The 21,347-nt window shown below is 41.3% G+C and overlaps 1 protein-coding gene across 6 annotated transcripts in view; it reads left to right on the top strand.

The window, feature by feature from the left end:
• PARP8 (poly(ADP-ribose) polymerase family member 8) overlaps nt 1–21,347 on the top strand; it is a 158,774-nt gene that overhangs the window by 74,080 nt on the left and 63,347 nt on the right. For 4 of the 6 annotated variants that reach the window (XM_033164017.1, XM_033164018.1, XM_033164015.1 and 1 more), the window contains 4 exons: nt 4,818–4,855; nt 8,467–8,556; nt 12,075–12,145; nt 15,244–15,324. In XM_033164017.1, the coding sequence (XP_033019908.1) occupies nt 4,818–4,855; nt 8,467–8,556; nt 12,075–12,145; nt 15,244–15,324 (280 nt within the window). The remainder of the gene's footprint in view (nt 1–4,817; nt 4,856–8,466; nt 8,557–12,074; nt 12,146–15,243; nt 15,325–21,347) is intronic. The other 2 variants (XM_033164019.1, XM_033164021.1) reach the window with 1 other exon arrangement.

Below are 21,347 nucleotides of genomic sequence, written 5' to 3' on the forward strand. Positions count from 1 at the left end.
AACTTTATGTTTCTAGATCTTGTCTAGATTCACCCCTAGCAATTGCTGATCCTTCCCTTGAGAGAGGCCAGAATTTTAGAGAAGCCTTCATCACTGTTGAGAAGTACGGAATTTTTTTTACCAGATTGGTTTGACTAGCGAATTTGACCTTCCGAGGTGCTGTCGTCCCAATGCCCTAAACAAGTGACTGTTAGCAGTGAGGCTATAAACAGCATCTTAGAAGTGGAATTGCTGTGAGCTTGTTTTGTAGTGGAAACTTTTGCAAAGCAGAAGTGGCTGTGCAGCAGAAGCTTGCCACCAGTCCATTTGCATGGCAAGTTAATTCAAGCATCAATTTACAAGTGATACATGCCATTTCGTTCACTTGTGGTTGAGTCACATGGACAAGCTAACTGTGAGAATTATTCTTAGTGAAAAATGCAAATGTTCAGTAACTTTGACTCAGCATCTGTGTTCCACCAAGAGGCACTGTAGCAAAGGAGGGGGGCAAAAAATTTTCAATGCACGACTGGCTTCTTGCTCATGTATCATGTATCTGTGGTTTAGCTTATCAGCCCAAAGAATGGCAAATTTGCTTATGGACAGTCTAGGTATTACAGAGCATATATCACCTCACCCCTTGTCCAGGTTTTCATAAGGCAGCTTCTCAGCTCCTTGTAGGCAGTAGCTGTGACATCAGACTTGAGAGACCTTGAGCCACTGGAAAGTTTTTGTCTATGCAGTGACTATGGGATAAGCTAGAGGCTATATATAAATCACACTGTGCATCATGCAAGATTCCACTTCAGGATATCTGCAACACATCATTAATTTACTGATTTCCAGTAACAATAAGTCCAAAAACGATCTGGGCCAGAAAAAGCCCCCCTTTTCTATTTCACTGATGTATTGCATCTTTCTCCAGAAACTATAGTAGAGTCATCCAGTTCGATATTCCAGCCTGTTTTCTATTTTAGCTGCTCTGCACTGAGTTGGAATTCTCTTTAAATTATGAGTGACACCCATTACTAGTGTAAACCCATCCAATTCCATGAATTCAAGTTGCTTACAGCAATTGATTTCAGCTAATTTACTCTTAAGTTTGAATAATACTGGATAGTACCCAGTATCTCTGTCCGCCTATTCTGTATCACTCATGCAAATGTATGCTCGAAGGTGAAGGAAAAAATATTTGTCCTAGATCAGTGGTTCTCAAACTTTGTTTCTTTGATGATCACTATTTTGATCAGAGTTGTAGACTCTCCTTCCTTGGAGGTTTTTAACCAGAGGTTGGATGGCTATCTGTCTTGGATGCTTTAGCTGAGATTCCTGCATTGCAGGCGGTTGGACTAGGTGTCCCTTTCAACTCTACGATTCTATGACTTGCTTTTTCTTGGTGGACCACTTCCTTTTCTTATCTCATCACTATCAAATGGGGGGTGGGGGTGCTTGACATGTCCCTTCTTCACTTCTTCCCCCTCTGCTGGAACCAAATTCTCACTGGTTCCATTCCTTCTATTCTTTGGTGTTTCCATTGTTGACACTTGACTTGCTATGAATGGGCAGATTACTTGGATGGCTTTGAAAGAGGATTAGAGAAATTTATGGAGAACAAGGCTACCAGCAGTGATAGAAATGTCCTACCTCCAGTGATGGAGACAGCTTCTGAATACGCAGGTGTCTAGGTAGAGCTGAGAAATACTTCCAGGTGAAATTATGGAGAGCTTGATGGACCTGCGGTCTGACTTGATATAAGCCATCTTTCTATGTTCATATAATAAGATCCTAAAAAATATTGGATCTGTTAAGTTGTGGGTGGACACAGCAGACGACACAGTGATTTCCAAGCAGCTCTTGTTTATTCTTAGGCTGGAACAGAAGTGAGCTGAAGGCCTCAGCAGCCTGCTTATATAGAACTCAGCTACAAAGCAACAGTAACAACTTTCCGCAGTTAACCAATCCCTGAACGTCACTTTACAATCCTTCTTTTGCATATGCGGACCTGAGTGAAAACTGCAGCAGAATGAACTATATACACACACCCCTAGTGGCCTAGGGTGAGAACTTCAATACATAACAGGATCCATTGTTGATTTAGAATAATAAGTCGGGCAAGGGAAGCTTTCTCTCTCCCCCCCCCCCCCGCAAGAACTTTCTTCTTTAAGTGAAACAGATCAAAGCAAGCACCTATCATTTTCACAGGGTGCTGAAACTGCAGAGTCTACTTGGGGGACATTATGGCATTTGTTTAATATTTAATGTAAAGAATTCTTTAAGCTTTCCATAGGCAACAAAACAAGCGGTGCACACAGTCTTCCTACTAAGCAGTAAGAAGACTGAACTAGTGCAAAAATAAGAAATGGTAGCACCCAACAGCTGTACAAGTACCCATGCAGAAAGAGTCAGCAGTTTTAGGCGAGACTGAGCTCATGCCATCAATTTCACAGACTCCACTGTTTGCATTACCTGGAATAGTTGCTGCAAATTTTAGCAAAGAGGTCATTGATTGATTTAATGTTACCCTGTACATTTTTAAAAATCCTTTCCAATGAGAGTGGGCATTTTTTCCTGGCACCAGGAACATTTTTTTTTATTAGTATTACTAAAATTACTGAATATTCTTAAAGTGTCAGTAATGGATCATTTACTGGTATCTTATTTAAAGTTCTCTCTCAAGCACCTCTGGGCTCATGTGCTCAGCCTCTCCCACTTTTGGCTTGGCTGTGTGGAGGAAGATGGGAGGTTGGTTTCCACCTTGGATTAGTTCGTTGTGTCAGCTGAACCTGGCAATTTGTTGTTAATCTTAACTATGGTTTGTTGGAAACAAGTCAACTTCAAAGCATGGGTTATGGACCTGGCATGTCAAAGCAGTCCATAGTTGACATGAACCACAGTTTAAGGTTTAGATGTAATGCTAAACTATGGTTAATTGAAATTTAAAGTGAAGCTTCCCATCTGTTATTTGCAGCTGCACTGGAAGAAGAGGGGAAGGGGGTAGGGGTTATAAGCCCAAACTCATTGTGGCTTCTTCTTATCACACTTCAGTGTGATTTATTGTGACGCCTCAATGCAGCAAAATTATTTTTCCACAATTTGCACCTTTGATTACATTCTATTGGTTTATGCATAGCTTTGTACACATTTAATTCATAGAATCATAGAGTTGGAAGAGACCACAAGGGCCATCCAGTCCAACCCCCTCATGTTGTGTTTTATGCAATTCTGGATTCTGAAGTATGATGAACACAGTTGTGAACATATTCCTTTACACGGTACCCACAGCCTAGTATATCCTTTGTGTCCCATGGTAAAAGCCAGGCATACTCTTAATGTATGGAAGGGTAGATAGCAATGCTCAGCCTCAGTCTGATGCTTGAGTAATTTTGCCAGGATTCAGATCCAACTTTAGCTACTGTAGCACCAGCTGGTGAGACAATCTACACATGCATGGTCATCATCATTGGTTGTACTATCAGATGCTGCAATGAAAGTGGCATTGCAGGTTAATCACCTCTTTTAATATTGCCCAGTGCCATTTAAACACAATACTGTCCAATGGCCAGACTTCATATAATAGACTGAAAGTGGAGTCCATCATTGTTTTGTGGGATGCAACTGTTTTGCTGAATCTATACTGTTCTGTTCTAGCTGGAATGGTTTCACTTGCTTTACTTGTCTTTTTTAAATAACTATAATTGTTTTCTTTTTATAAATGTGTATTATACTATTGTGACTGGCCATAGGACCTTATGGTGAAGAGTGGGATATATTGCTAGTGAGGATGGATAATACTGAGCTCAGTGGACCAATAGTCTGACTTAAGGAGAACAGCTGTAGCTCAATGGATCTGTTCTGCATGCAGAAGGTCTCAGGGTCATTCCCCACCTCTCCAGATAGGGCTAGGAATACTCGTCGTCTGAAATCCTAGAGAACTGCTGGCAGTCATAGTAGATCTTTGGTTTTCAGCCGGTGGGTTGGTACTCATCATGGCCTGATCTAAGACGAGTCATAGTAGCAAGACTGCCACCATACAAATGCAAGTTATAAAAACACAGTCCAAAAATGCACATATGGATTAAAGGTGGGTCTGAAAAGGCTGAAGACTTTTGGTGTAGTGAGCTAAATAGACTGATAATCTGAGTCAGTATAGGGTTGCTTTCTGGAGACTAATACATAAAGAACAAGCCATGGCATGTTCTTTCAGGAAGAAGAGCATGTCACACAGATTGCAGGATGATTAATTTCCCTCACTTTCTCAAAAAAAACAACAAAAAAACACACCCAAAGACAGCACACAGTAAAGTGAATGATAGCTGTCATTGAAGAGACAGGCTGCTCCTTCACCAGTTGCACTCATAAGTTTGGGTCCAAAGGCTGCAGTACATGTAACTGCAGACTTCAGGCTGTAAGACAGCAGTCGTGAAAGAACTCATAAATCTTTGCAGGGACTTTGCTTGTAAGTGATTTGTAGGTTGCAGCCCCTAATATGTTTTCCTTTAGAAATAAAAATAAAAAAGACAAGAGAGAAGAGACGGTGCAGAAATACTACTCTGAGCTCATGAGCAGTCAATCTTCATTCTTCCTCCTTCCCCACCTCCCTGAAATGTGGTTTTGGATTAGAGCGGCACACTTTTAGGGGGGGGGAGAGCAGTGCTAACACTGTGTTTGGTTATTTATTTATTTATTTATTTGCATGGCATGCTCTGAAAGCTGTCACACTAGTAGTCTTACAGAGCTGTCAGAAATCTATAAATAAACATTGACAGTTCAGTGCAATTATTCCCCCCCCCTGCTTCTTACAGTCTTCCTTATCTATCTTTTCTTTTTCTTTTAAACAGCATATCCTATTCGGTGCACGTCTCTGAGGATTATCCAGGTAAAGTGCTACTTTCCGTGCCGCCGCTGCTTTTTTATTTTATTTTAAAGATTCCACTGAAGGCATTTGAAACACCATTATTGTGCCCCTGCATCACCTTTGTGCTAATCACATTTCATTAGCCACTTCATTTGCAGTGTTATTTCTGTTTTTCTGCCTTCGTTTGTAGGCAGGGTGAGAATGAAGGAATCCAATTTGTGAAAGGCTGTGTGAGAGAAAATGTGTTTAAATGTGTGTGTGTGTGTGTGTGTGTGTGTGTGTGTGTGTGTGTGAGAGAGAGAGAGAGAGAGAGAGAGAGAGAGAAATGTTCTCTGCCTACAGCCATCAATGATGGGGTAATCTACTGCCAATGTAAGTAACTAAAGGGCCCACTCTCTGATCTCATTCAGAAGCTAAAGGGGGTTTCTAATCTTCATGTCTCACTTGATAACACACGGACAATGTTTCATAAAGGCTCGAGGGGCTCAGATCTTTTGCACAAATCTTTGCCTCTCTCACATCGCTATGATTCGTATGCCACTGGTCAAGTGGTTTGCTAAGTTAAACCATCAAAGGCCACTGTATGGTGTTAGAGTGGAAGCAAATTTTCTTAGTGGGAGGGGGCAGTGGGTGCATGGGGCAGGGGTGCATGACTGCTGAGGAGATAGTCTCCAAGGCACAAGCGCAACTATCCACAGAGGTGACTCTCCACTCAGCAGCGGGGCTGTCTGTAGTACCCTTCACCTCCTCCTTAATGGTTAGGGCAGGAATTCCTTCCATGTTGCCATGACAGAAGCTGCCAGAGGTTTCACCTACAAAGCCATTTGAATGACCACTGTTGATGAGTGGATTCTTCTATCATCTCATCCTCCCTCGTCCAAGATTTGCATTGTTCTCCCTTCTGGTCTTGCATTCCTTTCTTTGGAGCTGCAGGTTTTGCAGCTGGAGGTCATGGGTGCTGACAGCAATGTCTGCACCCAGTATCTCAGGCTAAGCAAAGCAGCTGGCCCAGTGCAGTTTTGGTTCAGTAGGGGGAGGGCAGGCTGGCCTAGGCTGGCCTGGGGTGTGAGCAGAATCAAGGCCATGTGTGCTCTGCTTGCCTTGCTTCCACTTGCAGTCACTTTACAGGGTTTCCAAAAGTTGCTGTTTTTGGACTACAACTCCCATCATCCCTAGCTAGCAGAACCAGTTGTCAGGGATGATGGGAGTAGTCCCCAAACCTGTGGCAACTGAAGATTGGGAAACCCTGCTTTAGAAGATTGATTTAGAAGAGGATTAGAATAATTCATGAAGGCTATGGCTGCTAGTTGTGATTGCTTTATATATTCCAGGATCAGGGGTGCCATACATACCAGCTGCCAACAATGGGAGAGTGCCATTGCACCCATGCCCTCATTTCCTGCATCTCAGGGGATTGGACTAGATGACCCTTGGGGTCCCTCCCAACTCTACAATTCTGTGATTCTACGCCCTGCTTGTGGAAGCCCCATAGGCACCCAGCTGTTCACTGTGGAAACCAGGAGCTGCTCTTGATAGGCCTCTGACATCTTCTGGCATCATCTGGCTTCTCTTAACGTTCCTCTGATTGTTGATATGCTCTATGCAAACAATTTAACTAATTATAGGAAAAAAATGATTGCAATCCACAACTCCTACCACAATAAAGCAGCAATCCTAAACCCACTGACATGGGAGTAAGCCCAACTGAATTCAGTAGGATTGACTTCTAAGTAGACTTGGTTGGGATTGTGTTGTAAGCCTCTTAAAGGTTATTGTAAGAAGGTGTTTATATATATAGCGAGAGAGAGAGAGAGAGAGAAGGAGGGAGGGGGTGAGGGAGGGTGAGTGTGTGTTAAGGCTATATACCATATTTTTCCGTGTATAAGACGATATTTACCCCCAAGTTTGAAATTTGGGGTGGTCTTCTACACGGAATGTTGCAATTAAATATATAAATGACTACATGCCGCCATATTCTTTCCCCCTAGCCTCCCCTCACTATTGGCCTCACGACAAACTCTGGTCTGGTACTCCCCCCCAGCAGCCCCCACTCTGGACATTGTCCCTTCCACCCGGTTCCCTCAGCCACCCCCTGGCTACACAGACCCCCCCCCCATTCCCCAAGCGCACTCACTCAGGCAGTTCTGGCAGTCGCAGCTCCTCGATCCACGTTTGCATCTGCCAGCGCCCGCGGAGTAAATACGGTACATACCGTAAATACTGAGACAAAAGTGCAACATAAAGGCAGGAGAGCTGGAGCTGCAGCCACAGTGGAGTTACACTGAGCTGACAGGAGCAGCTGCCATTCACTACACAGCTTGCCTCACTGCTTGATGTTCAAATATACGGTACTAAATATACAAGTGTTTTAAATATTTAATAAAATATTAAAGTTGTTCTATTTGGTGTTTAAAATATTTAAAATATTTATTTCTTAATTTTGGGATCAAAAAAGAGGGGTCGTCTTATACATGAGGTCATCTTATACACGGAAAAATACGGTGTGTGTGTGTGTGTGTGTGTATGTATGTATATATCTATATCTATAACTATATCTATATATATCTATATCTATATATCTATATCTATATATCTATATCTATATATCTATATCTATAACTATATCTATATCCATCTATCCTTAACTTTAGTATGTTTTTCAGAGTGCATGGGGAAAATCTTTACAGCACACATGCAAGCAAACAATACACATAGTGGAAACTAAAAGTTCCATTACTGAGAATCAATACAATACAGCACACTGACTCTTTTAGGAGCCCTTTAGGAGTCATTATAGTTTAAAGAGTAGGTTCCAATGAATAACTGCTCGAGCTAATGCCTGGTGACAGACATAGGCGCTGTCTCTTATACTAAGAATCTGTCTGGGCTCCGCAAACAAGCAAGAGGTATTCCGAGACCTAAGCTGGCTGCCTTCTTTCTCTTCATTGCCAGCAGATAGAGAGCCCCCATCCTTCACTTACTGAACTCAGGAAGGGTGGAATTTTCTCCCCTGAACAGTCTGTTCATGTGCCTTTGCAAAGGCTGTGTGCCAGCACCAAGGTGTGCCCTGGTAGAGACAAGATGAAGTAAATAAAAAATAATGGGTATCTTTGTTTCAGGTTTTATTATATCCTGAAGGGGGCTTAAACCAAATAAATCAAAGAGGTTGTGGTGGGGGAACCACTTTCTAGTTTCCAGATGAGACTAAAAATCAATGAACAGATAGGGGGGGGAAATAGTTTAAGGCCTCAACTAAGTGGGTTATGGATTGCAGCCTAAATCTATACAACTGATTATTGAGTATGCTTTTATCATGTATTTATCAGAGGCAAGGAAAGGCTGTTTCCCACAGTTTGGCTTTCTGACTTTGGCAGGTCAAAGCTAGTGCTGGGCTGCAATTTCTCCTACAGGGTTTCCTAGGGTTTAGGATTAGAATTGCAGGTATCTACTGCTGGGCTGGGGGGCAGGAACCAGAAAGCTTAACGATGAGCCTGTTTTTATCCTAAAATGATGAATGCATGGCATGGAGTGCTTGGGGAGTGTATGTGATCTTTGCACATTAAATCCATATGCACATTAAATCCTTATACGCATTAAATTCATTTGTTGTTTTTTCTTTTTTCCTTTTACAGACAATACCTACGTGTCCAGTTCAGATAATGATGAAGATGTATTAGTTACAACAGAGCCAATTCCAATAATTTTCCACCGAATTTCTACAGGTAATGCTGAGATGACCAAAGTCTGAATAAGTCTGAAGAAGGCAGACAAAACACAACCTTTCCACTGAAGAGGTGGGAATGCTTGACTTTGGCAGTGGAAAGCTCCTTAAACCATGGCTTATCAAAAGGCAAAAGAGGGAGGAAAAAAAGCATTGTCTTATACCAATGATAATTCAGTTGTTAGGCAATCCATTCCTGACTCCTTTCCAGCTGACTGATGCAACTTTTATTAAGGATGGCTAATGATACCTAGAACTTGGCCAGGTGTAATTTAACAGAGGTTAAAGATATGCATTCGTAGGAGGAGGAGTCAGTCGGCAGTGCCACCCTGCCACTCTGCCCAATGCATTGTTGCTGCCGCTTACCAGGACAGTGCAGTGGCTGGGTGGCAAGGAGGTTGGGACTGTGTGGGTGCACCAGTGGAAAGTCTACTGTTGCGCCAACATATGTCTCACCTTGTGCCTTCCTTACTCTGCTTTAGGAGAGTGGCTGCATATCACCACCCCACTTGCATAGTAAGAAACATGAAGGTTGCAGCCAGGACATAGATATCAGTAAGTAAGGGGATAGGTGTGATTTCAGAATCAACTGGGAACTGGGATTTTTTGGAGACTAAACTTTGGATTTTCTGTGCTCCACCGTGGTTATTATAAGGGTGGGAGGTTTCCTTTATCGTATATGTTGTTTAACCTCTGAGAAGTAAAGTCTGAGGTGGCAGTGCTCACTATTGTTGGCTGCGTGGGACTTGTAGAGAGTCTTTTGGAACTGAATTCCGGTATGGTAAAAGACCAGTGGGTTTCCTTTGGCCCTCAAGATTTTAAAGCAATTAATGGCAATTGGGAGCGATGATAAAATGACTGCAAGGAAGAACAGATAAAAGAGCCCTAAGATCAAGCATGATCTTAAGGGCTTTCGGTCAAATGTGAGCTTTGGGGGTCTTGTAGTGCTCATTTTAAAGAAGAGTTGAGCGTTGTGAACCCCAGAAACGCCTTCACCTTTGATTAAAATTCAAGACGAAGAAGAATGCCAGGCTTATTCTCTATCATCCAAGCCCTCATCCTGCCCAAACCCCTCTTCTTTGAAAGCCCCACTTGCTCCTGGGCATTGGAGAGGGAAGAGAATAAAAGACCCATCTCTCAACAACCATATGAAGTGCCATCACTGACCGAGTCTGTAAGTGGGGCTTTTAAGGGCAAGAAGGAAGGGGTTTGGAGTTCAGTGGCCTGGGTGGGAGAGAGTTTCAGCCTTTGTGGGCTTTCTTTGCAAAGTTGGTCTGGGTTGCAAGATAAGCTATTCCCCACCTTTTGGAGGAAAGTTCTTGGGGTTTTTTTCTGCCCTGACCTGATGCAAGCCTAGGATAAATCTCATATCTCTAAAACTACACAAATCAATACCAGCAGATGAAGAAGACTGTGATGCAATGTTTTAGATCATCTGGAATTGGTATATTCCTGTGAGACACACCAAGAACCAAAATGCTTTCTTTAAGTAGCAGGCAGGTGATTATTTGGGAAGTGAAAGGACAAAAGAAGTATAAGAGAGGATAAAACATTGGGAAGGAATGTTGAGGAGTAGCTGGTTAGTATTTAACATATAATTATTTCCTGGCTAGTATTTAGCAGGTTGCTTTAAGATTGAGGGTTTGGAGTGATGGATTACAATTATAATAATACACTTAGGCAGGAATGCTACATTCACTCACCCAAGAGTAAGCCACATTGAACTCCAATCAGACATGTATAGGATTGTGCTATTAGATGGATAGGAAACCAATGGCTCTTCAGAAGTTATTGGACCATAAATCCCATTATCCTTTACTCTTTGCCAGGCTGGTTGGAGCTGATGGGAGTTGGAGTTGGTTCTCTACCCTGTGCTATTACAATGCCAAAATGTGCTAGGCTAGCTCTGATTGGCCACAGTAAACATAGACCATTTTCTTATACACATAACTCATTAATTTTGTATTTTCCATCAAGACTTAACGGCCATTTTTACCTCCATGGTTAAGAGTAGAAATTATATTTGGAATACATTCACATTAGCTTTTACAGGAATTGTAATTAAAATCAACAACTTAGATGTGATTAGAGCATTTATTCTCCGTTAGTTTTAAAACAGCATGGTAACACTAGCTGGCGGGAAAATAAAATGTGAGATTTACAAGAGTATGAAAAATTTACTTAGGGTTGATGCCTCACACTTACCATGGGGATGGCACTGGGAACATCCTCCCTGGGGTTGGTTAATCACACCCTCTCTAAAACATTTTGAGTGCCTTGTCAAACAGATCATCACCACCATATTAAGAAGCTCCACGCCCCTGTCAGATGTTTCTGGCAGCCTCAGGCTAGAATGTGAAGATTCTCAGTGGAAAGCAGCAGTATGCAGGGAAGGTGCTCTCTAAATAACACAGATGGGTACTGAAGAGTCTGGAATCTGATTTTTAGCAAAATCCTTGAGGATTGTGCCAGTTCTTGTACTAGCCTTGCCATATGCACCAGAACCCTAGGTCTGTGTATGCAACTACTGCCGCAAGAATGACATTCACCCAAAAATGGAAAGAAGAAGAAGTCCCGACAAAAGAAGAATGGCTACAGAAATTAATGGACTATGCAGAAATGGCAAAACTTACCGAAAGAATTAAGAAATCAAGACAACAAACTTTTTTTTTATTAAGGAAAGGAAATCGTTTATTGAATACTTACAAACAAATTGTAAACAAATTAAGACATGAGCAGGGTTACTGGAAAAACTTGCAGTTTCTAAAACATATATGAAATAGATGAGGAAAAGAATAAATAGAGTTAATTGGAACAAAATAGAAAATTCTTTCCAGTAGCACCTTAGAGACCAACTGAGTTTGTTCTTGGTATGAGCTTTCGTGTGCATCTGAAGAAGTGTGCATTTTCTATTTTGTTTCGACTATGGCAGACCAACACGGCTACCCACCTGTAACTAGAGTTAGTTGGGATATGCAGAAGAAGAAGAAGAAGAAGAAAAGAGGGTAAATTCATGGAACCGCTGAAAGGGGGGGAGGGAAGTTGATGTTTGATATGTGAGAACTGTTTGATTTTTGTTGTTGTTGAAATGTAAATATTAAAAAAAACTTATAAAAAAGAAAGAAAGAAAAGAAAACAGAACCCCATGTCTGTTTCCCTGCCCCACTGCTTTCTGCACATCAAAGTGAAAAAGGGTCAATAACTCAGTGGTAGGGCACATGATATGTACACAGAAAGTCCCATGTTCATTACCTTCATCTCCAGTTGGTGGATGTGGGAAAGACCTCTGATAGACACTCTGGAGATCTGCTAAGCCAGAGTGGATATTACAGTCATAGATAGATTGGCATACAGGGACAGACAGACAAACTGACCCAGTCTCAAGCAGATTCTTATGGCTTAGTTCTTTTCTTGCAGGTATTTATATGAAAGTCCAGGGTCAATGAACAGAAAGTCCCCCTTAGCACCCTTACCTGCTAACTCTGTCCTCTTTCCCCCTTTTTCTTTTCTTTTTTTTAGAATTGCGAAAAACCAGCGATGTCAACTGTTGTTTATCCATAAAATCAAGGTTGCAAAGGGAAAATGGAGAGGTACAGTACTGCTTTGTTAGTGCAATGCTTGCAAACAGATCACAGAGTAAATTAAGAAAAGCCAGATAAACCACTTCTGCCAAGTTAGCATGGTCAGAGGAGCCCCAGCTTTTGTCCAAAGGTCTAGTCACTCTTTAGTGGAATGTGCACATAGAACTGTCCCTGCCAGTGAAATGAATAGGATGATATTATATCCATGGAACCTGTGTGTACAGGTTATCTGGTGTGAATAAAATCTGAAGTCTGGCTGATAGTCCAGTCGTAAATAAAAGTTGATCAATCAAACAATAAATAAAAATGGTGTGATCTTCAATCAGTAGTGATGTTGCAGATACCTGCTATGATCTGGTCTAGAATACAAATTTGTCGACCTAGTAATGCTCAGAAACAGTAATTGCCAAATATTATGTCTCTCCCAAGTTCTTTCCTGCTCCAAATGGGAAAACAAGATTTTGAACATGTTCAGACAGCTGTTGTGTAGTTGTTTTCTTGACTTGTATTGATTTTAAGGCTGGGAACCAGCTGATTCGCACACACCACATTGAGTGGGTGGCAGGGAGAAGAGAGGTTTTAAGGCTGTCTAAATAAGAAAGCACTACTGGGTCTATGGGAAGAAAGAACAAAAGGTTGTCTCACCAAGCTTTCGGAACCTTCATCTTCCAAATATCTAATTGCATAAATAGACTCTGTCTGCTGTTTCCCTCGCTTGGTCAGTGGTCTTACTCAGTATAAAGCAGTTCCTTATGTTCCTAGAAGTGTCTCAGATTGTTGCATGGCAGAGACTACCTTGAATCCAAACAGCCTGGGAAAGGATATTTTTTTTTAAACCTAGTTGAACCGAGTTGGTACATTCTATTAGGTGCCTCTCTTTCATAAAATTCAGTGCTGCTGTGAAACTCTCATTTCATTGGGAAATGGGCAAGAGTTGTGCCCACTAACATTCACAGCATGCTATTCCATTTTATGATTTGATCATCTGTGATGAAGATGCATTTGAGAAGGCTCCTTCGTTACAGCGAACTGTAGATGTTTCAGCGTGTTTCCCCTTTCGTTAAGGTTATTTACAGGGAGAAAATAAAATAAATCAGCATATATTTTTTCCAGAAAATTGGGTGATCCTTAAAAATAAATAAATGTCTTGTTGTTTAATACTTCTTGACAGTACAGTTTTCCTTGTCTATGTACATGAAGCACATAAAGCAAGAATTTGAAGATAACTGTAAAAAGATTAGAATCACAAGCTGTGGAAATTGCTGGCAAATGGAATGTGATTTTCAGCAGATCTCTCTTGCTTTCACTCTCTGATAGTTACACAGCTGATTTCCATTCAGTTACAGACCCTGTGTACAAGACATGAATGAAGAAAGTACAATAGCCTAGATCAAAAATGGTTTCGATCAAAGAGGGAAATGTGGGTAATGGGATTCTAATATATACAGTAATGTAGTCATTATGTAAACTGCAGGGATATGACATTGCTAGTTACCTGCTATGTGTCCTCTGTGTAGCTCAGTGTTTATAGAACCTTGTTTAAATAGCTGTCCTCCTGGTTCTGCAACCTTCTGATTATTCAAATGCTGAAATTTCCTCCAAATAGAGAACTGAATGAAGCATGCTATTATGTGAAGGGTTCCTCCAGGACAGTCTATTAAGAGTTGGGAAACTATTTTCAGTTTCTCAGTGTCTGAATTGTACATTTAGACAACAGTTTTGCAGGAATGGAAAACTGCTAAAATGCTTAGGGGCCAGCACCAAGTATTTAGATGCCCGGGATTTATTTATTTTGCGGACCTGGCTGCATATGTTACAAGTCACTGTTATTAATGGCATAAGGCTAATTCACTGGATCAAAAAATAAACTAAAATACTACACACAGTTGTGCATGGAAAGAGAAGAGGAGAGAGAGAAAACAGAGAAAAACTAGTATGAATGAGTACAGTATACAGTACTGAATGTGATTTGGACATGCCTTAGATTGGTCAAACAATTCTTCATTAAACAGGCGCTGACACAGTTACTAGAGATAGAAAAGGAGCCCAAAGAGTTGCTTTATAGATTCTCTGATATTTAGAATGTAACAGACACTGCACTGAAGTTAATGAGCATTTTACATTGTTTGGGTAGGTTCTCTTAATATCTGGTATATTCCATTTTACACACAGGAAGCCAGCACCCATTTCCATATACTTTCTAGGCTGTTGTGATCATATAGAGATCTTGTGCATTCAACCTGGGCTATGCACCATTTACAGTCACGCTTGTGTGCACAGTCACACTTGTGAACTGTATAAATTGGGATATCTCTTTACTGATTCAGAGAATCCCCAAGAATGAATTCACAGCTAATAATAACCCAGTGCCTAGATCAATGTGCCACCCTGTGTGATGTGCCACCCTGGTGTGTTTCCGTTGGCTAAGCTCCTGCTGACCTCCCTGGGGCAACCATTTTACATGGGATACTCTGAGGCCTAAGGCAAACGGGGCGATGACCCAGCTTTGGTAGAGACTTGTTTCTTTTTAGTAACAACACTTCACTTTTGCATAGCTCTTTCAGGTGTTCAGAGCACGTCACATTCATAGCTGTGATTCTTCAACCACCCTGTAAATTGGCAATACTGTTATTCCTCTCCCACACACATACAGGCCATATTTTAGATCAGGAGCGTGCAACCTTTTTTTCCAGCCAAAGGTCCATGTTAATTCCTAGGCAACCTTCCAGGGACCATATAGTGAGCAGAGTCAGATGCAAAAGTGGGTGGAACAATAAATGCAGTGTTAGCTTCCTCTTCCCCCAACTTCCATCCCATAGCATTATTAAAGGATGCATTCTAGCCAGGCTAAGAAACCACTCAATAAGGATGTGAAGCAATGTTAGAGGGAGTCCTGAGGGCCATAGAGGAAGTCTTAGAGGGCTGTGATAGAGGGGCTTACCTAAAGCTTCCTAGTGAATTCATGGCAGAGGTAACCAGGGACTTCTTGACTCATTGTTCAGAATTAGCTAGTGCTACATAAGCTTCCAATAGTTGAAGAAGAGGAAGGTTAAAAAAAGAAGAAGCTGTGTTTCAAGTTTACTCAGTTCATCTGCTTTTCTTTTAAGCAGGAATCAAGGCACAGTAGTGCGGTTGAAGAAGATTCAGAAGGAGATAATGACTCAGAAGAGTTTTACTATGGCGGGCAGGTAAGAGAGAATAAATATCCATCTTGTTAAAAATTAAAAGCAGAAGTTATTTGAAGAGTGTGCGGGTGGGAAATCACCTCTGCAGCTCTTTTTTCATCTTCCCTTTGGAAAATACATTTAATTTGGTAAACATTTATTATTTAAAAGAAAAACCCACACCCCTAGTTTTGATGGTAACTTGCTTTGAAATAATTGAGCCATCACTTCTTAAGAGAGATTTTAGTGGCATGGCACAAATAATAACACAGTCCTGGATTTCATTGATTTGAAGCCTGTTTGCAGCATCACGGTGCTCATGTGATGATTGTATATCAGTGATGAATCCTGTGTAGCTTGCCTACGAAGCTGTAGGACAGGTCCCTTAGCTACATTTGTGAACAAGCCCAGTCCCTCCTGAACTCATGTACCCATTGCCTCTTCCTGTATGGCCATGAGGCGGGAACTGGAAGATTTGACTTTTAGATTAACCACAGTTTAGCGTGTCATCCAAACACTCAACTGTGGTTAATTTTAACTATGTTTAGTGAAGCAAGCCAACTTCATTAATTATGGTTTGAAGATGGCTTGTTTTCACTAAGCATAGTTGTGTTTAACCACAGTTTGCATGGGTTTGTACAGCATGGCAAGCTGCAGTTAATCTTATATGAACATAGAAGCTTCTGATCTGCTTGGCAGTATTATTATTGCAGCCGTGCCAGAGGAGGAGGTGGGAGCAGGTGAGCCTGGAAGTTCTTAAGATTTTTTTTTTTAAAAGACACATGGAAGTGCACACATGTAATGGAGCAGGTAGATAATGGAGGGTTTAGCAAAGTCTATTTACAGAAAATACATTCATGCTTTTGAACTGCTTCTGCAGCTTATTTTTAAAGACATATGCATGCTTACACATGTAATGGATTGAGCACACATACCTAGGAAAGGTTTCACAATGTCTGTCTCCTGGAAAAGACCAAGTAATTTAGCAAAATTGTACAAAACATGTTCAATTAATGTCAACCTTAAAATGTGATCTGAAGAGTTGAGTTTCATATATTTATCCTTAACACATTTACCCATCTGCAACCCTAGACTCACTTATCTATGAGTAAGCCCCACTGAATTCACTGTGACATACCGTATTTTTCGCTCCATAAGACGCACCTTTTCCCTCCTAAAAAGTAAGGAGAAATACCTGTGCGTCTTTTGGAGCGAATGGTGGTCCCTGGAGCTAAATTGCCCAGGGGCCAAAAGCAGATTGTGCTTTTTATTTTGCAAAATAAAGGACCCCGCTCAGCAGCTGATCAGCAAGAGATCGGGAGAGAGATAAGAGTCTCCCTTTCAGCCCCGCCCTCCTTTGTTGAATGTGCTACAGAGGGAGGTTGTTTGTTTTCCCAGGACATGTGTCTAGCTGATTAGATTATCTGTCTGGAAACAGTAGAAACTGCTCCCTTTCCTTAAGATTTTTCAGAAATGTGAGTTGAACCCCATAAAAATGGGGCTTTTCCTCTTTGCTTTTCCCCCTTTACAAAAGGAGCTTTGCTTTTCCCCCTTTGCAAAAAAAAGCTGCAAAACTTTTAGCTGATCCTCAAAAAAACCCAGGGCTTTTCCCTTTGCAAAAAAGCTGCAAAACGTTTAGCTGATCCTCAAAAAAACCCAGGGCATTTCCCTTTGCAAAAAAGCTGCAAAACGTTTAGCTGATCCTCAAAAAACCAGGGCTTTTCCCTTTGCAAAAAAGCTGCAAAACTTTTAGCTGATCCCAAAAAACAGGGCTTTTAGAGGAGGAAAACCAGAAAAATATTTTTTCCCTTGTTTCCTCCTCTAAAAATGAGGTGTGCCCTATGGTCCAGTGCGTCCTATGGAGCGAAAAATACGGCACCTCTGAGTAAATATGCATAGGCTTACACTGGAGTTTGGAAATAAAACCCCACTAATTCCAGTGGAATATAGCATTCAAGTAAATGTGTTTAGGAACTGCAGCCTTAACAAAATGGCACCAAAAAACCCCCAAGGTGTTATATGGTTCCCACTGAGCTAAAAATGTACCCCAGTATTTTTCAATATTAAAAAGTCAGTTACATAACTTTTTTCCCCCAATCCGGAATGACAGTGTCCATTTGGGGAGCTTTTAAATCTGATTCACCTTGAGATTTGCTGATTATTATTATTTTTCCTTTTTAAAGCAGGACTGCATTTTTCCCCCTGTCTTGTTTCTTGCACTCTCAGTGGAATTGAAAATACTTAGCACAGCCTCTTTCCAAAAGAGGAATGGAAGTGCTGTCCCCATTCTGGTGTCTTTTGTGAGAACAATGAAAGGTTTGATTAGGGCACTTTCTTCAACTCATCTTTTTGGTGCTCAGAAGTTGCTTCTCATGCTTTAGGTCCTTTGTAAGACACATTTGAAACAAAATGTCAGTGAATATGTACAATTGTTAATGAAATATTGTCGGAGAGACTGTCCTTTATGAAATCCTCTAAACACCGGCTGGGAACATTTCAGGCCTTTTGTGTAACCTTCCTCCTCTGTATTCTGCCTTTTATCCTTTGCCATTTTATTCCCCTTACATAAGAAGGTAAAACTTGCATTGCTGGATCAGAACAAAGTCCCATCTGATCAAGCGTACTCCCTTCAACAATGACCTACCAGATGCTTGTAGAACAGGGGAAAGGAACCTCAGACCCCCCCAAAAGCATGTTAGGAGACCTCTATTCTCTTCACGGAGCTACATTTTCCAGAGTTCCCTGTGAAGAGGGATTGACTGTGAAAGCACTCTGGGAATTGCAGCCCTTGGAGGGGAATAGGGATCAACTCTCAGCATTTTAAACCAAACTGCAGTTCCCAGGATACTTTTCAGGAAACCACGACTGTTCAAATTGTCATGACATGGCTTTAAATGCCTAGCGCAGATCATAGAATCATAAAGTTGGAAGAGTCCCCCAAGAGCCATTTAGTCCAACCCCCTGCAATGCAGGAATCTCAACTAAAGCATCTGTGACAGGTGGCCATCCTTCTGTCCCATTTAAACAATTCAAACTGTATACAGTGGTGCCCCGCAAGACGAAAATAATTCGTTCTGCGAGTATTTTCGTCTAGCGGGTTTTTCGTCTAGCGAAGCGGCAATGCAAACCGCGGTTTTTGCTAGACGAAAAAAAAATTCGTCTTGCGAGGCAGCCCCATAGACAAATTCGTCTTGCGGGGCAGCCTTCCGCTAGACGAATGCGTTCGTCTAGCGAGTTTTTCGTCTAGCGAGGCATTCGTCTAGTGGGGCACCACTGTATCCAGTTACTTAAGAGGCTTAAGAGGACAGTCTCGTTGCTAGGCAAGACAACTCTGTTGCCTCTCTTAAACAGGACATAGCTACAACAGGAAACTCCTGGCTCCATCCATATACAACTAAGTCCAGTGATGCTTAGTGACTGCACCCTATAACGACACAGTATGAAATTAGCAAATGATCGGTAGCGAAATTTTGGGCAATAGCTATGCAGATTTTTTTCTTTTTCGAGAAAGTGAATTTGTGTTATGAATCATTTTCTCTCTGTGTGTGTATAATATCCTGGAGGAATTCAACCAAGAGAAGTAGCAATAAAGTGTATGCTGGTGTGGACAAACTAGCAATTACATTTGTCCTAAAGGAAAACAAAATTAGTACAAGAGGCATAGTTTGTTGGCTCTCGGCACTCAAATTGTATATTAGAAGGCAAATAGAGTATGAGGCAAGATGAGGGATTAGTAGAAACGAGCGTTCAGGAGGGGAAACAGGGAGACAGGTTTTGGAAATGGAATTTTAAAAGGCAGAGCCAGAAAGATGAAACAGAGTTCTCAGGCTCAGGAAAAAGAAAGCAAAACCAAAGCATGATCATTGAAAGAAGGTGGTAGATGAAGAAAGAAAGAAAGAAAGAAAGAAAGAAAGAAAGAAAGAAAGCAGGATGTCAAGCAATGGAAGCCTAAGATAACAAATACCAGTAATAAACATCATTAGGAAAAAAGGATGCTATGAAATTGCACAGGTCCTCAGTGTTTACTTCAGAACAAGCTGGTGGGATTCCTGAATCTCTCATCTCCTCCTTGTAAGGGGGAATTCTGGGAGCATTTACTTGCCCAAATCTTGCCAGGAAGGGGGAGGGGCGGCGGCGGAGATATGAGAGAAGCAACTGCTTACTGGCAGAATCGGCTCCCTTGGTCTCAACCCTTAATGCAGAAAGTAGGCAGACCATATATTAAACTCCAGGCTCATGCTTCTGGGTGTAGACCACTGTGAGGCATGGATCAGACCATGTTGTAGCCAGAAGGGAACTTCCAATATTCCTTGTTACCATCATAAAGAAGCTACTGATGTAGATGCTGAGAGCATTGAAACTATGGATTTCTTGGAAGATAGTATCCCTGTTGCTGTGTGATTCTTAAGACTGTATTTTTCTCACCCACAAAGAAAAAGGCCCCTCCGCAGTATTTTCTCTAAACATTCTCCATTATTTTTTGTGTGGTGGCTCCCTCCCTCCCAGTGTCCCACAACAAAGCTAGGTCTTGTGGAGGGTCCAAGATGGTGGCCAATCTGCCCTGAGAAAACTACTGGAGAAATACACTGAAATGGTCTTCAAATTTCTCTATGCACAAACTGGGTGAAGTATTTCAACAGGCCTTTTAAGCACAGCTCCAGTTTTTAGTAGTCTGAACCAAACAGATGTGACACGAAGAGCTGTGAGTGATGGAGAGATTATAAGACAGTGGCGGCGAAGAAGAAAACTCTGCTTTGATCTTTGATAAAAGGGTTTCTTTACTCCTGCCAGTCACCTGTGCAGAATTCTTCAGGAGAGAAAAAAAAGCTTTCCTTCTCTAGAACAACAGTCAAAAATCTATATCATGTCTCGGTTTAACGGCTCATCTCTTCTAAACACAATCCATTCAGACACAGGAAAGTGATACCTTTTATCTTTGCAGGTATTTTACTTTTCACTGTGAAAGTTTTTGTTTGCTCTTTAAATAGTAAACAGAGATGTGCTTTTCCAAGCAAAAGCATGTATGGTTAGTTTTGGGCTGTGCTGCTCCTAGAATCTGTTCATTGACAGACAAAACAACAATCCTATATTTAAATTTGACACTCGCCAGCTATTTGTATGTGCTTCTCCTTAGAATGAGTGACACTATATGTATTTTACTTATAACATGTGCTACTATTGAATTGGATTCTTTTTCTACTCACTAGAAGTGTTATGTCAGACATAGTTTTGTTTTATTTGAGACATTTATATATCACTTAACTATTCACATTTCTAAGGAATGTAGAGGAAAACAATCCACAGAACATGAGATAATAAAACAATAAAAAATTATCACAAAACCAAATTCTACCTTAAAATGCTGCCTTAGTTTTAAGAGTCTTAGTCATACACCTGAAGCAAAGAGGGTACCTGTCCAATCTCAAATGGGAGGAGGTTATGATGGCCTGGCGCCACTGCACTGAACACACAGCTCCTCATAGTTAAAAGCCATGTATCTGAGTCATAGGCAGGGGTCTGCAACCTTTAAGACGAAAAGAGCCACTTGGACCCGTTTCCAAAGGAAAAAACAACAACTGGGAGCCGCAAAACCATTGCGACATTTAAAACAAATATAACACTGCATATATTGTTTCTTACCTTAATGCAATAATAATAAATAACGTATAGGAGCCAATGCAAAGTATAATCAGTAAAAACAACAAGAATAAGTTCTTACTTATTTGCATTGACTCAGGGGCGTACCCAGGATCAAAACTGGGGGGGGGGGGGGCGCAAGCCATGGTCCTTCAGGTTGTGACATTTCAGCACGGAAAGGCGAATGAAACCAAAATTTTAGGGAAATTATATATAATTATAGCAGTGCTTTATTACAATTATTTGCTTGGTTTTTAAATTTTTTTATTCTAGTTACATGTCTTATACCAGGGGTGGCCAACTCCCAAGAAACTGTGATCTACTTTTAGCAGTGATCTACCCCCGTTTTTTGGGGTTCAGCTCAAAGTTGGTTTTGGGGGTGGGGTGGGAGAGAGGGCTTCCCCCTCTAA

This window comes from Lacerta agilis, chromosome 11 (assembly GCF_009819535.1).
Source record: "Lacerta agilis isolate rLacAgi1 chromosome 11, rLacAgi1.pri, whole genome shotgun sequence".
Classification (NCBI taxonomy): Eukaryota; Metazoa; Chordata; class Lepidosauria; order Squamata; family Lacertidae; genus Lacerta; species Lacerta agilis.